The sequence below is a fragment of the Saimiri boliviensis genome, chromosome 1 (genome assembly GCF_048565385.1).
Source record: "Saimiri boliviensis isolate mSaiBol1 chromosome 1, mSaiBol1.pri, whole genome shotgun sequence".
Lineage (NCBI taxonomy): Eukaryota > Metazoa > Chordata > Mammalia > Primates > Cebidae > Saimiri > Saimiri boliviensis.
In genome coordinates this window covers 259,493,743-259,517,208 of record NC_133449.1, presented here as the reverse complement: position 1 = coordinate 259,517,208, position 23,466 = coordinate 259,493,743, and the positions used below count along the sequence as shown (strand labels likewise).

Genomic DNA, 23,466 nt, shown 5'->3' with positions numbered 1-23,466 from the left:
AATTTGACTGAGGTCTTTATATAAAGGAGAAATTTGGACACAGAAATGGACACGCATAGAAAGAAGATGGTGTAAAGGGACTCTGGGAGAAGCTGGCCATCAGCCATCTACAAGCCAAGGAGAGAGGCATGGGACAGAATCTTCCCTCATAGCTCTCAGTAGAAATCAACCCTGCTAATACCTTCAAACTTCTAGACTCTGAAACCATGAGGCAATACACTTCTGTTGTTATGCTACCCAGTTTGTGGTACTTTGTTATGGCAACCCTAGCAAATTCATACAGCAAGTAAGCCAAGAAGACAGAAGAGTCTCATTGAGAGATGGGGTTGCAGGAGTGAGGCGTGGGAATGAGAGAGAGAGAGAGAGAGAGAGAGAGAGAGAGAATGAATGGTAAGACAAAGTCACAATCTTTTTTTTTTTTTTTTTTTTTGAGACGGAGTTTCACTCTTGTTACCCAGGCTGGAGTGCAATGGCACGATCTCGGCTCACCGCAACCTCCGCCTCCTGGGTTCAAGCAATTCTCCTGCCTCAGCCTCCTGAGTAGCTGGGATTACAGGCACGTGCCACCATGCCCAGCTAATTTTTTGTATCTTTAGTAGAGATGGGGTTTCATCATGTTGACCAGGATGGTCTCGATCTCTCGACCTCGTGATCCATCTGCCTCAGCCTCCCAAAGTGCTGAGATTATAGGCTTGAGCCACCGCACCCGGCCACAATCTTTTATAATTCATTAAAAAGCTGATATCCCCTCACTTTTGCTGTATTTTATTTGTTAGAAGCAAATCACTTGGTTCAGCCCACACTCAAGAGAAGGGGATTGCATAACAGCATGAACTACAAGAAGGCAGGGATGTTTGGGAGCCATTTAGAAGCTTGCCCACCAGGCTCATTACTTTATTAATTTCCCATATACCTAAAGCTGATCTTAAAAAATTGAGACAAAAAGTAGAAACAAATTGAGAAAGTACATTCTTAAAATCAACAAAATCGACTTCTGATATGTATTTGATTTTATTATTTTTAATTTTGTTTCTTTTCTTTTTTTGAGATGGATTCTCTCTCTGTTGCCCAGGCTGGAGTGCAGTGGTAGGACCTCACTCACTGCAACCTCTGCCTCCCAGGTTCAGGCGATTCTCCTGCCTCAGCCTCCCAAGTAGCTGGAATTACAGGCACTTGCCACCACACTCAGCTAATTTTTGTATTTTTAGTAGAGACGATGTTTCACCATGTTGGCCAGGCTGGTCTCGAACTCCTGACCTCAAATGATCCACCAAACTTGGCCTCCTAAAATGCTGGGATTACAGGCACGCCATTGTGCCCATCACTGATATATATTTTAAGTGTCCACATGTGGCAGCTAGACTCCAAAGATGACCACCAATGAACCATACCTCCTGGTATATAGTCCCATATAGAATCTGGCAACTTGCTTTGATCAACTGAATGTGACACCAGACCTGGCAGGTTTCATGCTTGTACTTTTGGGAACCCTGAGTCACCATGTTAAAAGTTCAGCTACTCTGCTAGAGATACTACGGGAAGAGACAACATGGAAAGGGACGGACTCTGAGACTATGGAGAAAGACTAGACGCTGTGATCCCAGCACCCTGCAGGGCTCAGCTGTCCTGTCATCCCCACAAAGTGCTAGATATGGGAGTGCAGCCATTTTGGACTTTCCAGGCTCCACCATCTGACTGTACCCACATAAGAGACTCCAAGTGAGACCAATATAAAAACTGTCCAACTGAGCTCCAGGTATCCCAGAAAATTGTGAGAAATAGTAAATTATTGTTGTTTTAAACTACTACATTTGAAGATGGTGAGTTAGACAGCAATATATAATTCAAATACTAGTTAATGAATACATAAACATGTGTCCAGGGCCTCCTACAAGCCAGGCTCCTACTACTTTCTCACACATCTTACCACTTAATCTCAACAGTCTTATGAGGTCATGACTATGCATATCAATGCACAGACAATCTGTTGTCTCTTGGTGGTTGGTATGATACACCCAGGAATGGAGCAATATTGGAGACATCTAAATTGTATCACTCCTGCTTCTTCTAATGTTTTTAACTGTTTGTATACTCAGGAACAGTTCATTCCTGAGTATATAAACAAACTGTTCCTGAGTACATAAACTAAGTATATACTAAGGAATGAACTGTTTATATACTCAAAAATATATGTTGATATTAAGACTGTTAATAATAAGACATTACATTAATCACATGTTAATAATAAGACTGCTGCCAATGCATTGTGTCCTAGATCAGTCAAATGGATCAGGACCTCCCTTCTCCTTCTGAGTTATATTGCACTGGGTCCCTGGGCCACTGGGCTAAGCATTTTCTTGAGAAGGTCTAATTTTCTATTCACAGAATATGAATCCCATGTCCTCTGGTGTATTCCAGAGTTCTTTTCCTTTCTTTTTTTATTCTTCCTTTGTCTCTCTCACTCTCTCTGTCTTTTTTTGATACAAAGTCTCACTTTGTTGCCCAGGCTGGAGTGCAGTCGGTGTGACCTCAGCACGCAACCTCTGACTCCTAGGTTCAAGTGATTCTCTTGCCTCAGCCTTCTGAGTGGCTGGGATTACAGGCAACTGCCACCATGACCAGTTAAGTTTTGTATTTTTAGTAGAGATGGGGTTTCACCACATTGGCCAGGCTAGTCTCAAACTCTTGATCAAGTGATCTGCCCCTTTGGCCTCCCAAAGTGCTGGGATTACTGGCATGAACCACTGCACCCAGCTGCTTTCTCTCTTTCTTTTCTTTTTCTTATGCTGCTTAAGTTGTCAAAGTTTAACATATATGGAGGAACATGTAAGTTACAGCTTGATGAATTTAGTCATATAGTTACACCTATATCAAGCAATGGAACATTATCAGTACCCCCAGATGCCCATCTCTTCCCTCCTTCTAGTCACTACCCTCTCCCCAGAGTAACCATTATCTTAACCAACAGCATAGCTTAGTTTCACAAGTTTTGATACTTTATATTTATAGAATCTTGTAGAATGGATACTTCCAGCCTCCACAATTGTCTCCAGTGATCCTTGACTTCTGATATTCATGCCATTGTGTAGTCCCCACCAAAATTGTATCAGAATTGGTCTGTACAACCTATAGAGACAGGATGAATCAATTCCAAGGCTAGGTCATAAAAGCACTGAGGCTATCCTTTTGTTCTATCTTTTGGATCACTTTCTCGGAGGGATCCGGATGCTGTGTTGTGAGAATACTCAGACAGCTCAAGGAGGGACCCTCATGAGGCCTCCTTCCAACAACATGTGAGTGAGCCATCTGAGAAGGGAATCCTCCAGCCCTAGTCAAGCCTTCAGATGCCTGCAGCCCCTGTGGACATTTTGACTGCTACTTCATGAGAGATCCTGGGCCAAAACCATCCAGCTGAGCCACTCCCGAATTCCTTATCCACAGACACTATGAGATAATAAATATGTGTTAAGTCACTAAATTTTGGGGTAACTTGTTATATATCAGTGGATAACTGTCTTAATCTGGTTATGTTTTAAAGGAATAGCTGAGGCTGAGTAATTTATAAAGAAAAAAAGTTTAGTTGGCTCACTATTCTGCAGGCTGTACAAGAAGCATGGCACAAGCATCTGCTTCTGGTGAGGATTTCAGGCTGTTTCCATTCATAGTGGAAGGCAAAGGGGAGCCAATGTGAGCAGATCACATAGTAAGAGAGGAAGCAACAGAGCTGGGGAGGTGCCAGGCTCTTTTTAACAACCTGCTTTCCAGATTAGTAATAGAGTGGGAACTTACTCAATACTACAAGGATGGCACCAAGCCATTCATGAGGGATCTGCCCTCATGACCCAAACACCTCCCACTGGGCCCCACCTCCAATAATAGGGATCTAATTTCAGTCTGAGTTTTGGGGAACAAACATACGGCAATAACTAATACTGGCTCATTTGTATCTGGTCTTGTTCCATCATTACTATGCTTATAAGATACATCTGTATTGTTGCGTGAGTTGTAGATGTCCTTTCTCATTAACACAAATATTATATTCTTTTTGTTTTGTTTGTTTGTTTGAGACAGGGTCTTGCTTTGATGCCCAGGCTGGAGTGCAGTGGGACAGTCTTGACTCACTGCAATCTCCACCTGCCAATTCAAGAGATTCTCCTGTCTCAGCTTCCCAAGTAGCTGGGATTACAGGTGTGCACCACCATGGCCACTTAATTTTTGTATTTTTAGTAGAGATGGGGTTTCTCCATGTTGGTTAGGCTGGTCTCAAACTCCTGACCTCAAATGATTCACCCACCTTGGCCTCCCAAAATGCTAGGATGTTCTCAATGCTGTCTCAACAAAACCAACCAAACAACAACAACAACCAACATGTGGGAAGGATGGGATAGGAGCTAAAAGATGTAGACTCCTTGTTTAGGCAGAGTGTAAAATCACTATACAGAAGACCGCACTCTGGGCCCCTAACTAGTGCTGCTCCAAGAACTGACTGGGGAGGCAAAAGGTTCTGGGCAGCAAGACAGGCTTTTTTTTTTCTTCAGCATCAGAATTTATCAATCCAAATGACAGTAGCTACTCCCACTAGATGTGTTGAAGTTATATTTAACTTAAACTTTTCTATTTAGAAAATAAACCCTAATATTTATGAACTGTAAATGGCAAAATAAGTATTCGAATTCACATAGGAAATTCTTACCAAAAATATAAACCTGAATTTGATCCTAAGAAAATAATTAGGCCAGGGATGGTGGCTAACACCTATAATCCCAGTACTTTGGGAGGCTAAGGTGGGAAGATAGCTTGGGCTAGCCCAGGAGTTTAAGGCCAGCCTGGGTAACATAATGAGACCTTGTCTCTACAAAAGATAAACAAAATTAGCCAGGTGTGGTGGGTATGCACCTGGGGTCCCAGACACTCAGGAGGTTGAAGTGGGAGGATTGCTTGTGTCCCAGAGGTTGAGGCTGCAGTGAGCCAAAATCAAAATTGTGCCACTGCACTCTAGCCTGGAAGACACCGTGAGACCCTCCCTAAACAAAATAATTAAAAAAATTCTTTTAAACAGAAAAAAAAAGAATAATCAGACAAATTCAGATTGTGGAAAAGATTCTGGTCTAGATTCTTTTTCAAAAGTCCATGCTTTGGGAAGAAGGAAAAAAAGGCAGAGGAACTTTCTTAGATTGAAAGATATTAAAGAAAAATAGCAATTATTTGCAATATGTATGTCAATCTTGATTGATTACTGGATTGAAAAAAACTACCTAAAATGCTCTCGAAATAGCTTGGAAAATTTGAATATGGAATATATTGGATGAAATTTTTAATTTTTTAGGTATTAAACTGACAATGTGATTATGTAGGAAAATGTCTTTATTTTAGGGTATGTCAAGTTACAACACCAAAAACAAATTAGGGGTGAAGTGTCATGATGTTTGCAACTTATTTTCAAATGCTTTAGCAAACAAGATATATTTAAAAATGTATAATATTTTATACAGAAACACAAAGAGAGCAGAGAGAAAGCAAATGTGACATAATATTAGCAATGATTAATCCAGGTGAAAGATACATAGATGTTCACCGTACCATTCTTTTAACTTCTCTGTAAGTTTGGAAAACTATAATTAAAAAGTTGGAGAAGTTATATCTATATGCCCTTCTTAAAATATTATATGAAGATAAATGCTATTATTATTATTATTATTTTTAGAGTCAGGGTCTCACTCTGTCATCCAGGCTGCTCACTGCAACCTCAAACTCTCCCATACTCAAGTGATCCTTCCACCTCAGCCTCCCAAGTGGCTGGGATTATAGGCAAGTATCACCATGCCAGGCTAATTTTTTTTTTTTTTTTTGGAGAGATGAGGTCTAGCTATGTTGCCCAGGCTGGTCTCAAACTCCTGACTCAGCCTCCCAAAGTGCTGGGATTACAGATGTGAACCACTGTACCCAGCCAGTATTATCTTTTCATTTAATTTTCCAGTTGAGTATATTATTGACTACATTTGCATACCCCACAATTATTCATTTTTTAAAAGCCAATGTTTTGTTTTGTTCTGTCATCTGACAATAAGAAGAATTCGGATGATAAACTTACAACCAATCACTGCCAAGTCCACTTGAGGAATTGTCTCTGCAGATTCATTTGTAGACTCTCTAATAAGGAGTGTTATAGCCATATGGTTCGTGTTTCCCCTGATGTGCTCGGTTACTGTTCCTCTTGCTGTGGTGTTTCTTCCTGTGGCAAACATTTCCTTTACCATTTTTCTTGGTCGCTTGCACTTTTATCCACTGCTTAACAGTACGGTTGTGCGGGCTGACACAGATTCTTCTGCGCTTGACATGAAGGCTGTTAGAAAGGAAGGAAAAAGGAAGTCACTGAGAGAAAATACATAAAATGGCCTTTTAGAGGCTTACAGGCAGTTCCCACTTTGGGACACTGTACTCCTAGAGACGAAATTCAGACTAAATTTCTGAATTCAGTGTAGAAATGAAGTGAATTCTAAGCTGAGCCCCTCAAGTTTCAATTTTGACTTTACAAACACTGCTGCCTGTGGGTCCTCAGATATTAGCAGAGAGTATTAAAAGAAAGAGGAGGAAAAGAATTGGATGAGGAGCGGGAGAAGGATAAAAGAAAGGAGAAAAAAGAGGAAGAAGAAAAGGAGGAAAAGAGACAATAATAAAAATCAAGTAAAAACAGTTCTCTCCCTTGACTTCAAGCTTCACCCAACAAAACCAATTCATCCTCACAGTTCATCTCAAACACATCCTTAAGGTTTGTTTGAGGTTTTCTGATCTGTAAGATTGCTGTAGATTCTTTCAGCTAAATGCCTTCCTTTTCCCCCTCTGATTTTCCATGGCGAGAGTTACCTCTTTTCTGGCACTTAGTTTATTCTGTCTTTTATCTGAGTACTTGTCTCATCTCTCCTACTGGAGTTATGCTCCTTGAAGGAGGAATAGTCTAGAAGTGTCTTGAAAAGTCCTCTTCATAGCAGGAACTTAGTAATTCATCATAGTATGAAGTAAAAATTGTTCAAAATAAGGAGAGTTTTGTTGAAAATATTCTAGGCATTTGTTAACATTTTAATGTGATATAGATATATACCACAGTTCAGAATGTGCTTTCATATTTTCATTTTTCTTTTTTCTTTTTTTTTGGTGAAACAGAGTTTTGCTCTTGTCACCCAGGCCCCAAAGTACTGTGTTTACAGGAGTGAGCCACCATGCCCGGCTCATTTTCATTTTTCTATATGAAGTTTTCATAGTGGGTTAGGAGAATGCTAGGGCAGCATCCACAGTTTCTGGTAACTAGAATTTTTTATTGAAAAAGATATTGTAACTTCTAATTTCCCCATGAGGAGTTATCATCTCTCATCAAACATCACAAATTCTGCTGGCTCTACATATACAATGTTTCTGTGTCCAGATAAATTGAAACTCCTGACCCTGTTATTCAGGGAAAAAACACGGGGTGTAGAGAGTAGGCTGCCATTTTTCTAGATGACCCAAGTAGAATCATTATCAACTAATGTAGGGACTCTTGAAATGGGAGAAAAGTGGGGAGAATGGGGGGAAGTTACAAATGAGCTTTAACATAATAAAGCCAGCATGTGGGGAATACTAATGTGAATGAAGTGGAGCATCTTAATAAGAGAACAGTATATTCCCTATGTGTGTTAGATAGAGAGCCTTCAAAAAAAAAAAAAAAAAAAAACCACCTAATTCTCACTATGGTCAGTGGTTTGCTATCATAGGAGAAAACATGGTTGTAGCACTGCTGCATAGGAAAAATAACAACGACAAAAAAGCTGGCATTGAAACTCCTACTCTTTCCAAAGGACTAAAACTCTTGCCTATCCCTGCGATGTCAGAAAGAAATTGAGCAGATAAAGATTTCAGTGACATGCAGGCTGTGTAGGGGTGGCTCACATCTGTGATCCCAACACTTTGGGAGGCCGAGGCACGCAGATCATCCGAGGTCGGGTGTTAGAGACCAGCCTGGCTAACATGGTGAAACCTTGTCTCTACTAAAAATACAAAAATTAGCTGGGCATGGTGGTGAGCACCTGCAATTCCAGCTAATTGGGAGGCTGAGGTAGAAGAATCGCTTGAACCCGGGAGGCGGAGGTTGCAAGTGAGCAGAGATCGTGCCACTGCACTCCAGTCTGGGTGACAAGAGCAAAACTCCGTTTCAAAAAAAAGATTTCAGTGACATGCAGATAAGCCCATAAGTTACACAGGAAAGAGCTAGGACTCAAGTCCATCATAAAAATAAGAGAGCTGGGATTCAGGGAGGGGCGTCGGCACTGGGGCTGAAGGAGAGAACCCGGTGGGAGAAATACAGACAGAGGATTTAGAGAGGTGGAGGACCATAGGAAAACAGGCGACAACTAGCATGTGGGCTTTTTCAAAGACTTGCTGGTGAAGCAACCTCTCAATGCAATTCAAGGGGGAAAAAAATCAGCTACCAGAACACAGCTCCCAAATCTGAGATCCTATGATGTTTTAGAATCCTAAAGTTTAAAAATTTCATAAACCTCTACTTGGATCCCAGGTATTTTCCAGCAGCAAAGAAAGAGATGAAGTAATGTTGGAAAGGGGGCCCTATTCCACATTCCCTTCCCTACTCCCTACATTCATATTCTGATGGGCACCAATCCCCACCTTCCCAATGGTGAGTTTGTAAGTGGAGAGTTTTGACTGTAAGAAATCATGAGGCCAATCCCCTGATTTTTTTTTTTTCTTAACTCACAGGAAGGTAGCTGGAGATAGTCTGATGGACGTAAAGGGGCGGCCCTGCCATAGAGATTATACCTTTAATATCCCCTAAACTCTATTTCTTTACCCATTCCTCTGCACACAACAATGCCTCACAACCACATCTGGAAAACTACTCAAATCTTCCAGAGAATTCTGTTTAAAAACCTCCAATTTGGCCGGGCGCGGTGTCTCACGCCTGTAATCCCAGCACTTTGGGAGGTCGAGGTGGGTGGATCACGAGGTCAAGAGATCGAGACCATCCTGGTCAACAAGGTGAAACCCCGTCTCTACTAAAAATACAAAAAATTAGCTGGGCATGGCGGCGCGTGCCTGTAATCCCAGCTACTCAGGAGGCTGAGGCAGGAGAATTGCCTGAACCCAGGAGGCGGAGGTTGCGGTGAGCCGAGATCGCGCCATTGCACTCCAGCCTGGGTAACAAGAGCAAAACTCCGTTTCAAAAAAAAAAAAAAAAAAAAAAACCTCCAATTTTCTCACAACAGCAAATGTCTGTTTGATGAAAAATCCTCAGCCCTCTGCCCAAGATAAATAACTTTTTACTGTATTTATGTTCAGAAACATCCAGAAGCTCATTAAATGAAATCAGTGTAGAGGAGTTTGAACAAGAAAGCTGCTGTCTCAGGCATCAAAAATGACAATGATCATTTATAAGGTATGAAACAAAGGACCTATTTCTAGGCAGAAAAGAAAAAGAAGCCTAGTGGCAACAGTAAGTTGATTTATATTAATTAATTAATTGTTATTAGTAATACGTGCTACTTGGGAATTATATTTCCAATGCTTTCTGCATCTTAAACACTTTTGCAAACTTTAAAGTCTTTTTGCCCAGTCAGGGTTAAGGGACTACATTTTAGATAAGTAAAGACATGCTCCATACTAACGTAATCTGAAAACAAGAGAATCTTTATCTATTTATGCTGAACATCAGGAAACAACAGAGAGGATCTGTAATTTGTGGTTAAAAAATACTACAGAGTTGAATTTGATTTTATTTGAGATTAGGTCATAGCAACTCTGTTTCTTAGCACAGGGAGGTCAATTCACAAATTCTGCTTGAATAAAGTAAATATTTTTAGATCTAAGTGATTGGCTTCCTAGTTCCTCTTAAATTAAAATTGGGTCCTTTTCAAAATGAAGACTCATGTTTCTGAGTATATTTTACTTTATCACAGTGAAACATCAGTTCTGTTCTATGCCTTTCAGATCTCTGACACCTGCTTATCCCAAAGAAATGTCTCTGAAAATATTGTTACCAATAGCTTCCCTGGATAACCTCCAGAATCTGTCTTATACATCCACAGAAACTTCCTCTGTTTTTTTCCTCCAAGCCTTTCTGGGAGTCCTACTGGAGCCCTTATAAGTTTCAAGCTTCAAGTCTGAGGTGATATATGCCAGCGAGGTGGAAGGAATTAAGAGGAGTTGAAAATGCGGAGTTTCTCAGAGCAACTGGAGCAGGTTCAGACAGATTTAGTTTAGCTGTGTCCACCCGACACAAATATCCAGTTGTTTCTATCTACCTAGAGCATTGTCTATCCATGAATTGTCTGTGAATGTTTTACTCTCTATTACCAACAATATTCTTTGAGATTAAATAAAAAAAACTGGTAGAATCTCGGCCAGACATATACCAAGGAGTTTTTCCAAAGAAGTTGGGAACTTGGAACACCCCTCAGAAGGCACCTCATTGGTGTGTAGTCCCTGGAGTGCCAGGGGTGATGCTGGTTCCTAATGACTAAACCACCTAAGCCAATGGAGCCAGGTGGTAACGAACTGGGGAGTTGCTGAGAAAATTCTCAGTCCTCTCCCTTCTTGCACAAAGACACTCATGCTTAATGCAAGTTTGGATCAAGAATTGTTTCCTCCCCTACATCTGACCCTGGGTGTGATCTTTAAACTTTATTTAATCTCAGAACATTTGAGAATCTTATAAAACCTACGGACCTTCTAAAAATGCTCACATGTTCATACACAAAAATTTCAGGAAGTTCACAGCTCCTAACCTGATGAAAGTCTTTCAACAGACATCTTACAAACTTCCTCTGAACTTTTAAGAACCCTTGTCTTAGGGCCGTTTTTTCTCAAAATTGAATAATGGATAAATCCCTCTGAAAGTGGGGGACAAAGTCCATCTCAAGTTCCAGAGACCATCTCAAATCGTTAAGCCGATCTGTAGAACCCAGCTGGAGAAAGAGTCCCCTGGAGACTCTAGGCAGGCAGAACCCATTTTGTCACTACTGCATCCCCAGCACATAGGACAGTGCTTAGCGCATAATCATTAATTCATAAATATTTGTTGACTTCACTGAAAGAACAAGGTTTCTGAGTGACTCAGGAGCTTAGGCAAAGCAATGGGCTTATTTATAGCCTAAACAGCACGGAATGGGTCACTAGCCTCACCTGGAGCCACAAATGGTGTTAAAACCAGCATGCCAGGGAGATATCTGATACTCAGATGCAGTGGAGTTTAGGGACAGCATTTTACGGTTAATCCCACCACTCCTTTAGAATGACATTGGAGACACAGAGTGTTCTGAACCAGGAGACCTGGGTTCATATACCGTTTCTGCCAGTCACGAGCTGTACACAGGTGAACTGGGTAATCTCAGTCACAGCTTTCTCCTGTGTGTGATCGGGAGATCATTTATGCCTTCCTCACAGCATTGTTGTCAGAATCTAGATTTGCTAAACATCAATGCAGTTCAGATGTTAGAGACTCCACAGAGATGTTAAGTACATATACAAACAAAGCTTTTAATAACTGAGCCAGGGGCAGGGGTGGGAGGCTTCACCATGAGCCAACACCACAGAATCAAAAGCAGAGATTGGATTGGTGTTTTGACTGGATTGCATATAGCACTTTTGACAGATATTTCCATGCTTCTTTTTGAATCTTTTTTTGTTTCGTTTTTCTTTGTCTTTTTGTTGTTGTGGTGGTGGTGGTTTTTTGAGACAGGGTCTTCCTCTGTCACCCAGGTTGGAGTGCAGTGGCACAATCATGGCTCACTGCAGCCTCAAACTGGGCTCAAAGGATCCTCCAGCCTCAGCGTCCCAAGTAGCTGGGACTATAGGTGCATGCCACCATGCCTTGCTAGTTTTAAAGTTTTTTGTAGAGATGGGTATCTTGCCATGTTGCCCAGGCTGTTCTTGAACACTTAGGCTCAAGTGATACCCCTGTCTTAGCCTCCCAAAGTGCTGGGATTACAGGCATAAGCTGCCATACCTGGCCTACCTTTTTGAAACCTATAATATGCTCCTGATGAATTCAGAAAGTAGAAATGACAGCAACCCATATACTGGAAAAGGTTAAAAGCCATGAAATATAACAGAGTCATCTTTTTTGGGGGATTTTGTTTTGCTTAGGAAAGTCATGGACACTTTTTGGTGACTGGGGGAATTTAGTCCTAAGCACAGCACCATAGGGTGGACATAGATGGTGCGCTGGTATGGGGCTCAGGGCATCCCTGCACAGAGAGGCTATGAATTTACTCCAGGGAGCCTGGACCTAAAGGACAGAATATTTACTCTTCCCTCCCTTGTTTGGATGATTATTTTTATGTTGAAATCAACCAAAGCCCTTCAACCGATTATTTGTTGGTCACGGAAATAATGACTGTGCAGGTTTAGACCTCCCTGCCGAAGAGCACTCACATGACAGCAGACAAGTCACAGTCCCCATCAGCTCTCTGGATGTGACACATATTCACTCTTTCCAGAAGCCTTCTGGAAATATGATGTGAAACCTCCGTGCAACAGCTGGAGGGAATGGGAAGTATGGCTAAAAGAAGAAAAGAAAGAAAATGTTAAATCTTACAGTTTATAGAACACAGGCATGGTTCTCATTTTAAAGATTTCAGAGATTAGAATGTTAGATTTCAGATAACAGAATGTTAATCCACACAAACAAGGGGCAAACATGGCTTTGTGAATACAGACCTGGGGCAGGACATGTCCCCACTTTCTGGAATTTAAGCTGTATTTGTGAGGGAGAAAATGTAAATTTAGGCAAAGACACAAAACAAATTAAAGAGATGAAAAAAGTTGCAGACAAGGATTCTGGTGGTACTGCAGACTGATCAGAGATGAAAGGAGTGAGGTCAACATGGTATTTCATGCATTTTGGAATTGGAAAAGCATCATTTGTTCAGAAAATGTTTATTGATTGCTCATTCTGTAATAGGCCCTGAGCTCTGCATTCAAATGTTGAAATAAACAAGGCATAAACTGTCCTTGTGATTGTTAATAGTCCAGTGGGAGGTAGGCCAGAAACAAATAATCCCAACACAGCAAAATAAGTATTAAAGAGATATGTTCAAAGTGCTCTGGGGTTATACAGGAAAGAAGCCAGATTCAACAGGCCATGTTGTATGATTCCCTTTATATGAAAGATCCAGGATGGGCAAATCCATAAGGACAGAAAGTAGATTAGTGGTTGCCAGCAGCTGGGGACTAAGGAATGGAGAGGGAAGAATGAAAGGAGAGGACGGGGAGTGACTGCTAACAGGTACAAATATCTCTTTCTGTAGTGATGAAAATGCACTGGAATTAGATATTGGTGATTGCATAATTCTGTGGCTATATTGAAGACCACTGAATTTTATACTTTAAAATGGAGAATTTTATTGTGTGTGAATACTGGTTGTTCCTACATTATTAACACATTTATTTCCTAAAACTAATTGTTTCTTTCTTTAGCTATGCTGTGCTGCCTATTATCCAAGTCAAACTCCTAATATCCTGAACAAGGTATTGCGTTTATCCACGTATCCACCCATTCATTCACCCATCTCACTGTATGTGAATCACTATGCCAGACCCTGAAAGTAGAAAGATGAAAGGTTAGTAGCCTCAAAGATTAGTTGTGACTAAAGCAATACTAATGGCAAGCGTTCTTTCAGAAGCATGGTAGCAATTAAGAATCACAAGAAAATCTATGTGTTTAGGAATTTGAGTTGAGTGCTGATATTAATTCAAACAGTTTTAAACCAGAAAAGTACAGGGGACATATATGTACTTAGTAAACTGGATTGCACTTCTCAAATATTAATATAAATGTAGGATGGACTTAGCTGGAGATCACTTGATCTAAGTCAGATAAACTATCAAAAGGCAAGAAGCAGGCCAGCAGTTATTACATGTTAGTAGGTGCAACCAGTGCCCTCCAGAGGAAGCAGAAAATGTAAGAGGCCAGGAAATAACTTTGGAGAGGACATCGGAAATTAGGCAATGGAGAACGTAAACTGGGTAGTTCCGAATAAAACAACTGTGAAATTCTGTTAGATAACGTCGCCCCCTAGAGGTCCCCTCCTGCATCCTCCTGCAAGAATATTGCCATTTTTAAAGAACCATCAGCCACTTCCCTTTATTTCAATTATGACTGCAGAATTTCCATACAGGAGAGATTTCGGTGTGTCAGTTAGGTTGTAAAAGAGGATTGTATGACATTTCTTCAACATTTATGTAGGTTTTCTTCAGATGATACTGAACATTGGTTGTTGGAGAGGTAGTTGGGGAGGCAAGCTGATAAGAGATCAGGGAGGCCAAAACCTGTCTGCAAAGACCACCTTGGTCAGGAACATAATGGGCAATAACCAGCTTATGTTCCAGAATTGGAATTCACACAAACACAAACCTGTATGATGAGAAGGGGTTCCCCTGAAGAGAAATATGTGATTGTTACTGAAAATAAGAGAAGCCTTGCAGAGTGGGCTTGATAAAGCAGCGAAGTTCAGAGGATGAATGAGCAAAGATCTGAGGTATACTGCAAGGCTCTGCCTGGTCCACCCCCAACTGCTTCCCTAACCCCTCCTAGAGGTGCTCCTTCTGCTTTAGGAAGGACAAAACCCAACAGATCCACCCGGAATTTCTCTGAAAATTGATTTGTGAGATCAACAGATGTGTTTCCCAGCTGGCCTGAGAACAGGCAGTAAGGTCAGTTCTCCGGAGGAAGTGCACAACCACCAGTGGGTTTCAAATGGATCCAGAGTAGCTGCCCAGCAGAGGAACCACAAAACTGAGAGTAAAGTTTCCAGTTATGAGAGGGATCATCCCTCCTACACTATCAGACCACCTTCCCCCAGACTCTTAGAGGGAAAGTACCCTTCTCCCAGATCCACTATTTCAGAATTGTCAAGAATATTTGGATTGAGAAATCCTGCAGCACCTTTTTAATTACTACCAAGCAAGAACATGGGGGCCCAGAATACCACAATTTCTGCTCACTGGCCAGTGAAGTCAAGAGTATAGGAGTTCCATGGGTAGCATCTAATGTGTCTATTCATTGAATTGAAATCAGTATTTAAATCATATTAAAATCAGTTTGTTCTGACATTTTTGAGATTGTATCAACTTTTGCTCCATTAAAAATAATGATGTGCCTCTGTAGAATGAGTGTGAAATAAACTAGGGGGAAGACATTTCTAACATTTGGGAAAATGTGGCAAGAGCTATGTGATAAACAGAATGAGATCTGGAACACTGAAAGGCAGAAGAGATAAATTATAACATAGAGACTGGGGTCCATCTTTATCAGGGAGGTGGTATTTCAGCTGAAAACTTGAAAAATGGATAGAATATGAATATGGCAGTAAATATAGAGGAGACAGTGGGTGTAAAGATACAAATGTGGATGTTCTTACTCACAGGCAGGTGTTGAACAAAGAGAACACATGGACACAGGGAGGGGAACATCACACACTGGGGTCTGTTGGGGGGAAATAGGGGAGGGACAGCAGGGGGTGGGGAGTTGGGAAGAGATAGCATGGGGAGAAATGCCAGATATAGGTGAAGGGGAATCACACTGCCATGTGTGTACCTATGCAACAATCTTGCATATTCTTCACATGTACCCCCAAACCTAAAATGCAATTAAAAAAAAAAGATACAAATGTGGAAAGGCAGATTCATGCAAATTTGGTGGGAATTTATAATTTATGAATGCAAGTTGTAGGAGGATGACATGAAAAGTATTTTGAGACCAGACAGCTTTATATTTTATGCCAATAACACAAGTTCAGTAACCTCTTTCTATGGAAACTTTAAAAATCAAGACATGAAAATTCACCTAAACTAATACTTCTGTGGAAATGTAGATGTGAATAAACACATGATGTCTTTACTATTATTCTCCATTCCTTGTGAAACATTTCAACACAGAGGAACTTACCAAGAATAATAAAGAACACCTATATACTCATCACCCAAATGTTATTAATGTTAAACCTTTTCCATATTTGCGTTCTTGTTTTTGAGTAACTGTTTCCAGTACTTTACTGTTACACGCAAGGCTACAACAAACATCCTAATGATAACAGACATTTATTGAGTACTTACTCCGTGCCAGGCACTAGTATAACTGATATGTGTGAATTAATTTATATAATCTACACAGCAACTATACGAAGAAGAAAGTATATTAATCACCATTTTATAAATGGGTAATAATATACAGAAAAACTACATAACTTCCTGAGATCAAAAGGCCAAGAAAGAAATGGTGGAGCTGGAATTTGAATACATACAGTGCAGCACTTTTTAGACCTTAAGTTATATTTTATTTAATTTTCTAGCTGTCTCCTTGGGGCTTGTGTGAGAATTTCTCTACAGCAGTGGTTCTCAAACTTTAATGTGCATCAGAATCAAATCCCTCTCTTACCTCAGGTTTCTGACTCAGTAAATCTGAGAGGATGCTTGAACATTTGCATATCTTACTATTTATTTATGAGACGGAGTCATGTTCTGTCTCCCAGGCTGGAATGCAGTGGCGCTATCTTGGCTCATTGCAACCTCCACCTTCTGGGTTCAAGCGATTCTCCTGCCTCAGCTTCCCATGTAGCTGGAATTAAAGGCATGTACCACCACGCCTGGCTAATTTTCGTATTTTTAGTAGAGACAGAGTTTCATCATGTTGAACAGGCTGGTCTCGAACTCCTGACTTCAAGTGATCTACCCACCTCACTTTTCTCCCAAAGTGCTAAGGTTACAGGTGTGAGCCACTGTGCCAGGGCAATATTTGCATATCTGGTAACTTCCCTGGTGATGCTGACACTGCTAGTCCTGGAACACACTTGGAGAATCACTGTTCTTGGAGAACAGATTTACACATGGAATTGCTAGGTTGTAGGATACATGCATCTTTATGTTTCATACTGGCAAATTGCTGTACAAAGTGATTATACAAATTCACACTTATACCTCCAGTTTGATGAGAGTTCCATTTCTGCACATCCTCAGCAACTTTTCATAATGTCACTTTAAACTGTTGCCAGTGTGATGGGACTGAAATTGTACCTTAATGTGGCTTCATTTGTGTTCCCCTATTGGTAAGTTATTAATCATTCACATTTTCTCTTTGAATTACCAAATCCTATTTTTGCCAGCTACTTTTTTTTTTTACAGATTTAAAAAAGTTGATAAGAACTCACAAAATATTTGGAATACTAATCTCTGGTCAGTAATTAGAAAATATTTTCTCCCCCTTGGTAGTGTATCTTTTAATTTTGAAGTATTTCTTTACAGTTTGCTATTTATATCTTATTTAGTAAATCTTCCCATAGTCAGATGTCATAAAAATAACATTTTGTTTTAGAAAGCAAAGCTTTTTTACTCCTGCAATTTATTTTTTATAGATTGTGAGTCCAAAAAAAAAAAGTTTTTGCATAAGAATACTCATTGTCTCAGAAATGTAGTGGTAAATGAAATATTTTTCTCCATTTACGAAGGGCAAAGAAACCACTTTTTAAAATGTATATATATTTAATTTAAAAAGTATTTTCAAAAGACGACAGTCCTGCCTTGTTGCCCAGGCTGGTCTCCAACTCCTGGACTCAAGGGATCCACCCACATTGGCCTCCCAAAGTGTTGGAATTACAGGCATGAGCCACCACACCCATCCCTTTCTTCCTTTTTTTTTTTTTGAGACAGAGTACTGCTCTGTTACCGAGGCTGGAGTGCAGTGGTGCGATTTTGGCTCACTGCAACCTCCACCTCCTGGGTTCAAGCGATTTTCTTGCCTCAGCCTCTGGAGTAGCTGGGACTACAGGCCTGGCCACCATGCCTGGCTAATTTTTGTATTTTCAGTAGAGGCTGGGTTTCACCATGTTGGCCAGGCTGGTCTCGAACTCCTGACTTCAAATGATCAACCCACCTCGGCCTCCCAAAGTGCTGAGATTACAGGTCTGAGCCACAGTGCCTGACCTCCTTTCCTCCATTCTTAAGATGAGTTTTTGAAGACAGAGTGTATCTGAATCTCTACTTTTGGATTAAGCTAAATCTCTACAAGGATTAAGCCCACTCTTTACTTTTTGCAATAATAGCTATATATCCAAGGCCAAGGGCCAAATAATCTCCAGATGTATTTTTTTTTTTTTTTTTTTGAGACGGAGTTTCGCTCTTGTTACCCAGGCTGGAGTGCAATGGCGCAATCTCGGCTCACCGCAACCTCCGCCTCCTGGGTTCAGGCAATTCTCCTGCCTCAGCTTCCTGAGTAGCTGGGATTACAGGCACGTGCCACCATGCCCAGCTAATTTTTTGTATTTTTAGTAGAGACGGGGTTTCACCATGTTGACCAGGATGGTCTTGATCTCTCGACCTCGTGATCCACCCGCCTCGGCCTCCCAAAGTGCTGGGATTACAGGCTTAAGCCACCGTGCCCGGCCTCCAGATGTATTTTTAAAAATACCTCTGGATTTAGCTCAGGGTCTCTCATAAGATGTGTAGAAACTGTCACAGGGTGCAACCCTTTTATTTTTTCAGGAGATGAGAAGTTATTATTCTTTCTTCTGCTATGTTATGGAAAATTCTGTTCCAATTCTGTCAGTTTTGTGCTGCCAAACATGCTTGTAAATATGTTAATGCTTACTCAATAATATTTTTTTTCTCCTCTGTATTAGTACAGAGGAATCTTTCACTGGCAGAATTGTTCTCTTTCCACAACAGAACTACCTCGTCTCACTGATATGTAGACATTCCTTACATCTTCAAGTTTACACAAACACATAGGTCTGTTTCTGGGCTTTTTCTTCTGTCTCATGCTCTACTATTTATCTCTGCATCAATTCCACATGTCTCAACTAAGACACTTTTTAATAAATCTCAAAACTTGATACAATGTCTCCCCACCCAACTTATTCCTCAAAATTATCTCAGTTGTTCTTGATCCTTCACCTTTCATATAAATTTTAGAATCAGTTAGCTTAGTTCTGCAAGAATCTCAGAAATTGTGGTACTAAATTTACAACTAAGATCTGAAAAATATTGTCTTCCTCTTGATAAATATGAAATTATCCTCTACCTGTACAGGTTTTCTTGCTCCTCCAAGATCTTTATGACTCAAATGATAAGATAATGGTGTATATCTTAGACCTATTTTTAGGTACCTTACAGATTTCATTGTATTGTGAATGGGCTTTTAAAAAATACTTTTTTTCTAATTAGTTAATTTTTATGTATAAGAATTCTATTGATTATTTAATGTTGCTCTTGTATCCAGCAACCTTGCTGAATTTTTAAATTTGCAATTGTTTGCAGTAGATACTCTGGTTTTATAGGTAAATAGTAATTTTAATCTCTTTCTTCTCAATTCCTGTGTAGGAAATAAAGGCTTTTCTCTTTTAAAATCTGTTACTTTGCTAAATGCCTAGAACAGTGCTTAGCTTGTTGAAAGTTGTGGGAAGTAGAAAAGTTCCTTTTAAAAGTTTTCTTTCTTGTTAAAAATAAGTGTGCTAATAACTTTTTAAGCCCTATCCTATGTAGCTGTTAAATATGCCATGCTTATAGGCACGTAGTACATTCTATGTTCTTGTACTTTAACCAAGATATCTGTGCTGGACATGCTCACAGGCATGTCCCAGCTCTCCACTGCTTTTACCTGTTTACAAAAGTTTTAAGTTATTAGCCAATTGGATTTTAGTTTAAATTGTGAGGTCTGGCTCCAGCCAACAGAGATCAGACACAGCAGTAAGGATGACCCCAAATGCGTAAAGGATAAATTTCTGTGTTTTCCTTTGTTCATAGTACTCTTGTGGCACGCTGTCTAGTGAGCATACCCTTCCTGTGGTCCAGGAAATAAAAATTGCATTGCTGAAAGATCCTTTGTCACAGTGCTATTTTTTTTTTTTTTTTTTTTTTTTGTGGCACCAAGCATCTATTTCCAACAAAAGTTCAATACATAATTTTAAATTGCTGTGATGAATTACTCTATTTTCTTCCTTGCCCTTCTGGGATAAACCATACTTAGTCATAATATATTAATTTTTGTATCTTGTATATGATTTGCTATTTATTAAGATTTTTGCACCTCTGTTCATAAATTAATCTATACTTTTATACCCTGGTATCATCCTTCCATGTTTTGGGTAATAAGGGTATGTTAATGTCAACAATGCATTGGGTGGTTTTCTTTGTTCTTCCATCCTTTGAAAGAGTTTGCGTAAGATAAATATTTTCTGTTTCTCCAATTTTTGGTAAAACCTCAAAAACTATCTAGGCATGGTATCTGAGGAAAGACGTTTAAGTTAGATTTGTTATTGGCTTACTTGTATATATATTTGATATATCAATTTTCTAAGAAATTGTTTATTTTATCCACAATTTCTACTTCATTCTCACAAAGTTTCATAGCTTTATCTTACTGTATCTGCAGTCATGATTCCTTTTTTAAATTCTTGGTGTTTGAAGAGAAGGTTGCTGTGCCAAGTAACAGTTTAAAATTTTGGGCCAAGCGTGGTGGCTCACACTTGTAATCCCAGCACTTCGGGAGACTAAGGCGAGAGGATTGCTTGAAGCCAGGAGTTTGAGACCAGCCTGGGCAACACAGTGAGACCCTGTCTCTACACAAAATCTAAAAGATTAGCCAGGCATGGTGGCCCACCTACTCGGGAGGCTGAGGCAGGAGGATGGCTTGAGCCCAGGAGTTGGAGGCTTCTATCCTGCCATTGCATTATAGGAAAGGGGTGTCCCAATCCAGACGCTAAGAGAAGGTTCTTGGATCTTGTACAAGAAAGAATTTAGGACAAGTCTGCAGTGCAAAGTGAAAGCAAATGTATTAAGAAAGCAAAGGAATAAAAGAATGACTGCTTCAAACAGCAGCCCTGAGGGTGGCTGGTTGCCCATTTTTATGGTTATTTCTTGTTGATATGCTAAACAAAAGGTGGACTATACATGCCTTTCCTTTTTAGACCATATAGGGTAACCTCCTGACGTTGTGATGGCATTTGTAAACTGTCATGGCACTGATGTGAGAGGGAAAACCCCCTCCCCATCCCCTCCTCACAGGCCTCCACCTCCTCCCTCCAGATGGGAAGGAGGGTGAAAAAGAGGAAAAAATAAAATACCAAAGAGCTGTGACGATGACTCCCTTTTCGGTTCCCAGTGTCTCTGCTATCTGTAAGCCTTAAAGGAGTTGCAAATGAATGTTATCCCTACCACTGGAGCCCAGCAGAGGGTCATGCCTCTATGTTTGCATGGCCCAGGCTCCCTCCTGGAAACACCTCTGCCAACTAATAATTTACTGCCTTTGTTTTGTCTCTGTAAGCCCCTTCTCCTGCCTGTTCCCACTTGCGCTGGGCATGAACTAGCAATTTAATGAAGGCAAAAGATTGTAAAGTCAGACATCAGCCAATGGACAATGACATAGTTTCACCTCAGTTTCCCCTTTAGCCTTGTAAGCCTATAAAAGGGGAAAGAAGCTGCTTCTTCGGGAGCTCGTGAATAAGGCTGTAGCCTCCTGCAGCTCCCAGATGAATAAAAGCCACTTCCTTCCTCAGTCCCGTGTTTGAGAGGTTTCTCCTGTTCCTGCCTCAATGGGAGTGTAGTAGTGAGGACAACCAGGGGTTACTCTTGTGGCCATTTTGGTTTCGGTGGGACTTAGTTGGCTTCTTGACTGCAACCTGTTTTGTTAGCAAGGTCTTTATGATCTGTATTTTGTGCTGACCTATCTCATCCTGTGACTTAGAATGCCTTAACCTAAGGAATACAGCCCAGAAGGTTTCAGCCTCATTTTACCTAGCTTCTATTTTGAGATGGAGTTGCTCTGGTTCACAAGCCTCTTGACAATTGCATTGCAGCCTGGGCAACAGAGAGACACCTTGTCTCTGAACAATAAATAAATGTTTGGATCTAAATAATAAAATGTATTTATAAACTTACAAGTATAAGGTGCTTAGAAACAAAGCATTAAACTCACGTGTTAAAGAGGAAACCACAAAATCTGATTCTGAAAAACAGTAAAAGTACTATTTATTATAACCGGTGGGATACAATTAAATTCATCTCTAAATTTATTTAAAACACACATACGAGAAAAACGTGTGTTCAACTAAAAAACCCAGAAAAGGAAAATCAGAGGAAAGAAAAGCACGACATGATGGTGCTTCGCGGCTGCCGCTACTCCCATGCATAGCTGTGGCGGCCTTGGAGCAGGAGAGACGGAAGCGGAAACCCGCCTGAGGGAGCCGAAGCAGAGATGGAGGAAGAGAGCGGGGAGTACAAAGTGACAGAAACCAGAAACGTCGGGGCCCCTTCCGGCCCCTGCGCTGGCGCACCCTGTTTGGCGCCACTGCCCTGCTGGGGAGGCTTCCTTAAGCCGGCGGGCGGTTCCTGCGGCGCCACGCCGCGGGCGGGGAGAGCACTGCATGAAGAAGCTGCCTGAGTGTAGCAAGGACTACACCAAGGGTAGGGTGCAGTCCCAGGCAGTGCGCGGTGGCCGCATGCTCAGATGCCCACGTCGCCCGCAAGGGCACGCCTGGACCTGAGGGAGCCAGCCAGAGAGCCCAGGGCTGGCCGCCGGCTGTGCTTCACAAAGCTTCAGAAGAAAACTAGTTGTATTGTAAGGCCTTACTAGTTTTTTTGATTGATCTATCAGTTTTGGATGTGGGTATGTTAAAATCTCCCGCTGTTATTGGGATTATGCTATTTTTTTCCTCACAGTTCTGTCCACTTTTGTGCTATATCACTTGGGGTTATGTTTGCAGATGCCCAGCCCAGGCACCCTCCTGGTCCACAGCCAGGATTAGAATGAGGCATGAGCCTCAGGTGCAGAATTCAAGGGACCACCGAAAGAACTCTGTAATGAAAACAAGCAATATTTGGATGCAATATTTTTAAAAATAGAAATTAATGCAAAAAGTCTATGATTAATAAATTGTTGCAATTTTAAATAAAAGAAAAATCTGACTGCATTTTCACGACTCAATCACCTCTCTTGCCTCACAGGAGTCTGGGCCCTCGAGGAAGCTTTTTGGTGAAATGAACTTTTTTATCTTTCAGTAAGATTCCTCTATAGCTTTTTGCTTAAATCATATTTTTCTGTTACTGACATTGCTACACTAATCTTTTGGTTTGTATTCATTACATCTATTTTTCCTTTTTTGGGGTTTTTAAATCATCCTTTTTCTTTGCTTTTTATTATTTCTGTTGGAAAGATATTTTCCATATTTCCTTTATTAATATTTTTCTACTAAAAATTTGGGCTGCGTTAGGTCCAGAAAAAGCTCCTTTGGGAAAATTTCTACAATATCTAGTACCAATATGTTTCTTTTTGAATTCAGTATGTTATTTTACTAATGAAAGTGATTGCCACATCAGTAAAATTCTAGAAGAATTTATAGGGTGCTGCCTACACTGTATCAGTCTTTGTCACAGACCATGAGTATACAAGAAATAGTCTTAGTACCTGCCCTCAGGGAGCCTAAAATTAGC

General features: G+C 40.6%; 1 protein-coding gene across 1 annotated transcript in view; it reads right to left on the bottom strand.

Annotated features, from left to right (window-relative positions):
• Positions 1-706: 706 nt before the first annotated feature.
• Positions 707-23,466, bottom strand: part of CCL28 (C-C motif chemokine ligand 28) — a 30,232-nt gene continuing 7,472 nt past the window's right edge. Inside the window, exons 2-3 of the mRNA XM_003925885.4 lie at positions 12,421-12,547; positions 707-6,343 (exon numbers count right to left, since the gene is read on the bottom strand). Of these exons, the coding sequence (XP_003925934.1) occupies positions 6,151-6,343; positions 12,421-12,547 (320 nt within the window). The 3' untranslated portion in view covers positions 707-6,150. The remainder of the gene's footprint in view (positions 6,344-12,420; positions 12,548-23,466) is intronic.